The following is an 8,400-nucleotide window of genomic DNA, read 5'->3' as shown; positions in this document are numbered from 1 at the left end:
GGACACGAGAAGTCAGTGGGTGGAGTCAGACTTTATTGAGTTTAGTGTCGGAACCAGAACTGCCCACATCCATGACCTCTGGCCCGTCACACCCGCTGGTGGGCGGGGTCATTGCTCCATAGGGTCGTCAGGGAGACCAACAGCAAATCAAGATGCGGCGTTAGATCTTTGGGTGGCGGAAGTCTTTGCCGGCGAACTTGGCCTCGTTTCCAAGCTCTTCCTCAATCCTGCATGTAAGAGGTCAAAGGGTCAGGGGTCAATGTAGTTCAGCATTGACGATAACATCAATTATTCTTTTACTTTGAAACTAAACAGGAAGTTGTCACCTCATCAGCTGGTTGTACTTGGCCAAACGCTCCGACCTGCAGGGGGCACCGGTCTTAATCTGAGAGGGACAGCGAGGGCGTCGTGGGTTGATGATGTCATCGCTGTGCAGATTCACCTGTCTGTATGCATACCTGTCCGGTGCAGAGTCCAACCACCAGGTCGGCGATGAAGGTGTCCTCAGTCTCTCCAGAGCGATGGCTGACCATCACACCCCAACCGCTGCTCTGAGCCAGCTTACACCTGACAGACAGGTAGACAGGCAGGTAGGCAGACGGACAGGTAGACAGGCAGGCAGGCAGACGGACAGGTAGACAGGCAGGTAGGCAGACGGACAGGTAGACAGGCAGGCAGGCAGACGGACAGGTAGACAGGCAGGCAGGCAGACGGACAGGTAGACAGGCGGGCAGGCAGACGGACAGGTAGACAGGCGGGCAGGCAGACGGACAGGTAGACAGGCAGGCAGGCAGACGGACAGGTAGACAGGCAGGCAGGCAGACGGACAGGTAGACAGGCAGGCAGGCAGACGGACAGGTAGACAGGCAGGCAGGCAGACGGACAGGTAGACAGGCAGGCAGGCAGACGGACAGGTAGACAGGCAGGCAGGCAGACGGACAGGTAGACAGGCAGGCAGGCAGACGGACAGGTAGACAGGCAGGCAGGCAGACGGACAGGTAGACAGGCAGGTAGGCAGACGGACAGGTAGACAGGCGGGCAGGCAGACGGGCAGGCAGGCAGACGGACAGGTAGACGGGCAGGTAGGCAGACGGACAGGCAGGCAGACGGACAGGTAGACAGGCAGGCAGGCAGACGGACAGGTAGACAGGCAGGCAGGCAGACGGACAGGTAGACAGGCAGGCAGGCAGACGGACAGGTAGACAGGCGGGCAGGCAGACGGACAGGTAGACAGGCGGGCAGGCAGACGGACAGGTAGACAGGCGGGCAGGCAGACGGACAGGTAGACAGGCGGGCAGGCAGACGGGCAGGTAGACAGGCGGGCAGGCAGACGGGCTTCTTACGCCTCGATGGACTCGGTCACTGAGCCGATCTGGTTCACTTTGAGGAGCAGGCAGTTGCAGGCCTTCTGGTCCACGGCCTGCTGGATCCTCCTGGGGTTGGTCACCGTCAGGTCGTCTCCCACAATCTGGTTGGTTCAGACGCAGCCATTGGTCGACACAGACGGTACAGCATGCCTGTCATTGGCTGACGCTGTCAGGCCGCCGTTAACGGGTTACTCAGCACCGGTCAAGCGTCTCGGCTCGCTTCCCGTCAGCGAGATGGCAGCTACAGCGGCTGTTTGGCTAATAAGCTAAGCTAACTAGCATGCCATCCTCACCCACCCAACACTAGCCGTGGTGATCGTCTCACCTGGATGTCGGTGGAGGCGGTGAATTTGGCCCAGTTCTCCCAGTCGTCCTGGTCGAAGGGATCCTCAATGGATTTAACTGGAGACGGAAAGACGGGTAGATTGGGTGGAAGGAAGACAGACAGGTGAGGGGGGTGGAGTCTGGACCGGCTACCTGGGTAGTTCTTGGCGAAGCTGCGGTACAGGTCTGCTAGCTGCTCTCCGCTGATGTGTCTGGACGGGTCATCGGGGGACTTAAAGTCCAGGTCGTACTTCCCGCTGCGGTAGAACTCCGAGGCCGCCACGTCCATCCCGATGATGATCTTGTCGGGGTAACCGGCCTGATCGATGGCTGTCCTCAGCAGCTCCAGGGCTGAACGACAAGAACAGGTGGGAATGAGCACTGTTAGGACAAGGAAGAGACAGACAGGTGGGTGTCTCACCCTCGTTGTTCTCCAGGATGTTCGGGGCGAAGCCTCCCTCATCTCCCACGTTGGTGGCATCTTTGCCGTACTTGGCCTTGATCACGTTCTTCAGGTTGTGGTACACCTGATCGTTATAATCCAGGTATTAGACTACGGTAAAACTGTAGGTCCGGGGTCAACAAGCGGGGCTCTGGTGGACCAGTCCGGACCACTGAGGCTCTGCTTTCTCCTGTGATGTCAGGAGAAAGCAGAGCCTCAGTCGCCTAGCAGCCCGCTAACAGCCCTCCAGCACCCCGCCAAGCAGCCACCTAGCATCCCACTAGCACCCCACCTAGCAGCCCGCTAACAGCCCTCCAGCACCCCGCCAAGCAGCCACCTAGCATCCCACTAGCACCCCACCTAGCAGCCCGCTAACAGCCCGCTAGCAGCCCACCTAGCATCCCACTAGCACCCCACCTAGCAGCCCGCTAACAGCCCTCCAGCAGCCCACCTAGCAGCCCACTAGCACCCCACCTAGCAGCCCACCTAGCAGCCCACTAGCACCCCGCCTAGCAGCCCGTTAACAGCCCTCTAGCACCCCACCTAGCAGCCCGCTAACAGCCCTCCAGCAGCCCACCTAGCAGCCCGCCAACAACCCGCTAGCAACCCGCTAACAGCCCACTAGCACCCCGCCTAGCAGCCCGCTAACAGCCCGCTAACAGCCCGCTAACAGCCCGCTAGCAGCCCACCTAGCAGCCCACCTAGCAGCCCGATAACAACCCGCTAGCAGCCCACCTAGCAGCCCGCCAAGCAGCCCGCTAATCCGGTTTTCCTTTGGGGATGTTGTGTTTTTATGAAGTGAAAGGACTTTCTAGAGAGAGTCTTTTTATATTTGGGTCCCTGTGTCTTTTATATGTACAGGACAGAAACGGGAACGGATTTCTGTAGTTGCGGGTCACGGTGGAGACGTTGTGGGTTCAAAGACACCGAACGGCCCAAGAAGCTGCTGAACATGGAGGCTGGAGGTTAACGCCTCGGAACAATCAATAGAACCGTAAAAACAGGCAGTGAGCAGGGCGGAGACTTCGGATCACCTCGGCACCGATCCTCATGGCCTCGTGGAAGTTGGCGGCGCCCACTGGGAGGATCATGAACTCCTGCATGGCCAGTTTGTTTCCAGCATGGCTTCCTCCGTTAATGACGTTGAAGGCCTGCAGAGAAGACGCCGCCGTATTGATGCTAATGGCCGTTTACTTTGACTAAATGAACATCTGGAACTCACAGGGACAGGAAGTATGACGGCTTTGTTTCCTGCAAGGTCAGCAATGTGGCGGTAAAGAGGCACGCCCTTCTCCGCAGCCCCCGCCTTGCAGACGGCCAATGACACGCCCAGGATGGCGTTGGCACCGAAACGGGCTTTAGAGAGACATACAGGTCAAAGCAAAACATGGGTCAGAGAGAGAGAGACAGGTGAGGGACAACGGTCAGAGAGACAGACGGGTCCTTACATTTGTTCTCGGTGCCGTCGAGCTCCAGCATGAACCTGTCGATGTCCTCCTGCTGGACGACGCTGAACTTCTGCAGGACGAGACAGACGCGTTGCTTTCTGGGGACATGCTATTTGACATGTGGATCACGTGTTGACACCTTGTCCATCAGCTTAGGGGCGATGTCCTCGTTCACATGGTCCACAGCCTTCATGGTTCCTGTAGGGGACGGAGGGTCTTATGAAGGACTTGTCCACCTGTGACACCATTAGCAAACAACGGTTGTCCTCGTACCTTTGCCCAGGTAACGGCTCTTGTCTCCATCACGAAGCTCCAAAGCTTCATGGATGCCAGTCGACGCACCGCTGGGAACGGCTGCCCTGAAAACACCTGAGAGGCAGTGTTAGCCAGCGAGGCTAACGGGTCCACCTGTGGACGCGGCTCGGTGCTCACCTTTGGCTGTCCACAGGTGGACCCGTTAGCCAGCGAGGCTAACGGGTCCACCTGTGGGCGCGGCTCGGTGCTCACCTTTGGCTGTCCACAGGTGGACCCGTTAGCCAGCGAGGCTAACGGGTCCACCTGTGGACGCGGCTCGGTGCTCACCTTTGGCTGTCCACAGGTGGACCCGTTAGCCAGCGAGGCTAACGGGTCCACCTGTGGACGCGGCTCGGTGCTCACCTTTGGCTGTCCACAGGTCCACCTCCACGGTGGGGTTCCCTCTGGAGTCCAGAATCTCCCGAGCACGAATCTGAGCGATGGACATCCTGACTGACGGAGTGAAGACGGAGATGACATCATCGTGAGGATCAATCAGCTGGTGGAGGAGGAGCTACACCCCAACACGACAGTGACGCAGCAGTGAGTCGTAGAGCGCCCCCTGTGGTCGTTGTGGTTTGTCGGTTTAATGGTGGCTTGTTCAGGGGACACATGCTGGGGGGGTTACTAAAGTTCAGACATTTTCTCTCAGCCAATCAGAGCTCCTTATGATAGAGTGAGGGGCGGGTCTTCTGACCTTTCTTCTAGAGGTCGTGACCTCTTCCCGTCGGCTCCGGTAACTCTTATTCTTGGTCGTGACCTTTGAAGGGATTTGTCGTGTGACATCACGCGAGGCACCGGTCCTCCACCGGTGAACGTGGGTTCGATCCCCGTCTAGCCCCTCCCCCATTTCATCACCAGAACCCCCAAACAGAACCCACAGAACCATGACAGTCCAAGTCTGAGCTCCTCCACAGAACCCCGACCCCATCTGCCCTGGCCCGGACGCCAAGACAAAGTAATCGAGTACTCCAGTACTTAAAGTAGTCTTACCTTAACTGTGTTAGGGTTTTCTGTCTGTCTGTAGGTCTGTCTGCCTACCAGGTGTCGGTCTCGGACCTTCAGACGGGTCAAACACCTGAAAGGTTCTGCCTTGAGATGAAGAATAAAAGCCAGAGAGAAAACTTTCACAATAAAAGCATCAACAGACCGAGAGCAGAGAAACAAACAGGAAACCAGAGTCATCGATCCGGCGTCGCTCTACCTGAGATGCCCGTCTGTCTGCCCGTCTGTCTGCCCGTCTGTGGAACGCCGTCTGTCGGGCAGCAGGGTATTTATAGACGCTCCTTAGAAGGGGAGGAGGCTGCGTGGGGGGTTAGGGAGCGTCTGCAAAGGACGGGAAAGCAGCTGACGAGGACAGAAGTAAAGAGCTGTGATGTCACTGTGAAACAGGAAGCTAGGCTCGTAGCATTAGCATAAACAAGCACAGCCTGGCTTCAGGTTCCAGGTTCCTCCACTGGCTGTGAAGGGGGGGGGGCTGTTCTTCCTGGCAGGGGGTCCACGGCGAAACACGCCTCCCTGGACTGATAGTTAAAATGTTTGATGTTTGATGGTCCCTAACTGAGACAGAGAAGGTCAAAGTTCATGTAAAGAGAAAGATGAGACTTTAGCGCACGCCCTCACACAGCTATTTATAACAGCACTCAGCTCTTAGTACTGTTACTTCTAACCCCCCCCCCCCCCTAATCACAGGGGGCGTGGCGCTGCAGGCGAGTCAATAGAAAACACTGGTGAGTCACGTGACATGAATGAAACCTTTATTGATTGTGACAGCATGAAGACATGGGACGGGTCCCGTCCTAAAAACTAGCTGGTAGCGTGTCCGTCGGTTCTGGTTCTGGTTCTGGTTCTGGTGCTCTTCTGTGGTTAATAGTCATTTTTCAACAGGTGCTCTTGCATTTCGTCTATTATCTTATTCAGCTCAGCCGGTTGGATGCCGGGGTTCGAAGCCATTATGATTACAGCTGTGGGTGGACAGACAGACAGAGAGAGAGACAGACAGGTGGGTCAACATTTAGGATTGGATCTCACTGGGTCACTGGTCTGTAATCTGAACCACAGAAGAAATAAAAACAAAGCATTTAAACGACCAAACCCAACAGAACAAGCACACACGTGCACACACACACACACACACACACACTCACAGTAGTGATCAATTCTCCTGAGCTGCATGTTTCTGGAGGAAACCGGAGAACCCACGCAGACACGGGGAGAACATACAAACTGCACACAGAAGGGAATCGACCCCAGAACCTTCTTGCTGTGAGGAGACAGCGCTCCCAACAAGAAGGTCATAGGTCGCCGTGTTCCGTCTCACCCTTATTGGTCGTTTTGACAGCGACGTGCACGCTCTGTCCGCACGGCGCTTTGGATCTGAAGTACATCAAGCGGTCGGTTTCCATCTTGTCTTTGATCAGCATACATTTGGCCCCGCCCAGGGACGGCCCCGACTCACAGAAGCGCTTCCTGTCCCCCATCAATTTCTGAACCTCGGCAGTCTGAGAGAGAGAGAGGCAGGCAGACAGGCAGGCAGACGGGTTAGGATCGTATAATGAACTAACATCAGCGGACCAATCAGGCTCCAGCGTTCCCGTTTCATCCAACTGGTCTGACTGGTTTTACTGTTTGATGTGTGTCAGTCTGGATCCTGAGCTGCAGGTAGAAGCAGACCGGATCACCAGAACCAGGATGTGACCTGAGTCCAGGTGGGTCGGCTTCCAGCAGCCAGTTCAGTCATTCAAAATGGGCCGGTCTAGAATGTCTCCATGTTCCAGAGACCCAACAGAACCTTCCCGTACAATCCGGCTGTAAGGCCTGATGAGTATCTGGACCCCCCCCCCCCCCACCCACAACAACAAAGTCCAGCCAACGACAGAGCTGCAGCCCAACCTCTGATTTTCAGGCGTCAAAATAATGATGTTTGACCCGGATTGGTTCTTGAACCCGCGATATAATACTCATTCTTAGCTCCGCCTTCTTCCATTTGTTTACTTTCTAAAATTCATTGCCTCAGGAAGATGCAGGAATAAGTGAACCGTCCCGGGAAGTCTCTGAAGACTCAGCTGATCCAGAACCAGTAGCTAGCAGAACCCCAACAGTGAGGAGCGTTGGAGCTCACAGACCCGTCGGAGGGTTCTTCCTGTTACAGTCAGCACTCCTTCTGCTGGGATTTGGTGTGAATGCGTTTCATTCCGCCTGCGCTTCGGTTCACACGCATCAAGAAGTTCACCTGAACGCAGCAGAAGAAGAATGTGTGGAGGACAAGTTGAGACACAACAGAGGAACGAACCACTTCCTGAAACCTGCCGTCCAATCAGAGTCAACCATCAGAAACAGCATCTCCACTTCCTTTATTCGCCATTCTTTTTGACATTATGTCCTTATAAGGTAGTTAAACCAGCGCTCGTCTCACTGCATCAACAAAACCGCAAACAGCCGGAAAGACAGGCGTTACCGCGCGAACCCTGAACGCCTCACAAGACCGAAGAACTTCAATGAAGCAAAAAGCCTTTTTCTCTCAAAACGTCCTGGAGATTCTCAAATAAAGTCAAAGTAGTTCTACAAAATAAAAGTCGCTTCTCGCGCAGCAAATGTGTGTCTTGTTCCAGACATACAATAATCCCTGAACGACCGATCGCACTTTCCCGTCACGAAAGACACTTCAACGCGGCCCCGGCGTCTCCACCTTCCTGAGCCGTGACTTCTCCCGCGGCTCCTGAACACGTCAGCAGCTCCGCCTGATAAAAGTCGACTCGCGTTTTAAGACTTGGAACAAAAACATCGGCAGGCGTGGCGGCCTGAAGGAGGAAGAGGAAGAACGCAGGCTTTTTACACGCGATCCAGAACACGCTTCAAAGAGCGCCGCTGCCAGAAAACGGTTGTCTGTGTGTGTGTGTGTGTGTGTGTGTGTGTACCTCCAATTTGAACGAGTCGGACTTGGCCCAGATGGAATTGTCGGCCTTGGAGCAGACCGCTGCCCACATCACGATTTTGGCACTTTTTCCGTCTGTCTTGCTCTCCGCAGCGGTCACGTATCCTTGCCATCCGGACATCCTGATCAATAACACACACACATCATTGGGTCTGAATGTCCAGAGAGGATCGATCACCAAATCAACAGTTCTTACCTGTACAGGTGTTGTCTCAGTTTGAAGAATGAGGAAGAGGCAGAGGCAGATATCGACTGAGGAAAGGAGGAAGACGAGTCGACTTTTACAAGTCCGACCACGCCCTGCCTGGGGGCGGCTTCACCCTCAACCTGTCTCCTCCCACAGCCCCTCCCCCTTCTTGTCACCTGGGAAGGGAACAATGAGGAAGCGTGTGCAGAGACGCAGACGTTTAAGTTGGACAAGTCTTTCTAGACACAGATCCAGAGTAAATCATCTGTTCAAACTGTGTGTGTGTGTGTGTGTGTGTGTGTGTGTGTGTGTGTGTGTGTGTTACACAAACCACTTCCTGCTGATCTGTTTCAGTTCATGGCGACTCGATGGAACTCTGCTTCTGTTAGTCAGATTTCATCAAA

At 55.2% G+C, this 8,400-nt stretch overlaps 2 protein-coding genes across 2 annotated transcripts; both read right to left on the bottom strand.

Annotated features, from left to right (window-relative positions):
* Positions 1 to 12: 12 nt before the first annotated feature.
* Positions 13 to 5,135, bottom strand: eno3 (enolase 3, (beta, muscle)). Its single transcript, XM_068755870.1, has 15 exons — positions 5,080 to 5,135; positions 4,869 to 4,967; positions 4,239 to 4,328; positions 3,855 to 3,950; positions 3,721 to 3,779; positions 3,582 to 3,651; positions 3,356 to 3,489; positions 3,168 to 3,284; positions 2,113 to 2,218; positions 1,845 to 2,042; positions 1,693 to 1,769; positions 1,344 to 1,468; positions 459 to 567; positions 327 to 385; positions 13 to 227 (listed from the first exon to the last, which is right to left on the bottom strand). Exons 3-15 carry the CDS (start codon positions 4,321 to 4,323, stop codon positions 161 to 163), a joined length of 1,302 nt encoding a protein of 433 aa, XP_068611971.1. The 5' UTR covers positions 4,324 to 4,328; positions 4,869 to 4,967; positions 5,080 to 5,135; the 3' UTR covers positions 13 to 160.
* A 475-nt stretch (positions 5,136 to 5,610) lies between these two features.
* On the bottom strand, positions 5,611 to 8,134 carry LOC137911612 (profilin-1-like). The gene is made up of 4 exons (XM_068755995.1): positions 8,006 to 8,134; positions 7,793 to 7,931; positions 6,196 to 6,376; positions 5,611 to 5,839 (listed from the first exon to the last, which is right to left on the bottom strand). The coding sequence occupies exons 2-4, from the start codon at positions 7,928 to 7,930 to the stop codon at positions 5,742 to 5,744; spliced, it is 417 nt and encodes a 138-aa protein (XP_068612096.1). The 5' UTR covers position 7,931; positions 8,006 to 8,134; the 3' UTR covers positions 5,611 to 5,741.
* Between the last annotated feature and the right edge of the window lie 266 nt (positions 8,135 to 8,400).

The sequence above is a fragment of the Brachionichthys hirsutus genome, chromosome 23 (genome assembly GCF_040956055.1).
Source record: "Brachionichthys hirsutus isolate HB-005 chromosome 23, CSIRO-AGI_Bhir_v1, whole genome shotgun sequence".
In the NCBI taxonomy this organism is placed as follows: Eukaryota; Metazoa; Chordata; class Actinopteri; order Lophiiformes; family Brachionichthyidae; genus Brachionichthys; species Brachionichthys hirsutus.
Note: the sequence above shows the minus strand (reverse complement) of the source record. Positions and strands in the feature narration are given on the sequence as shown.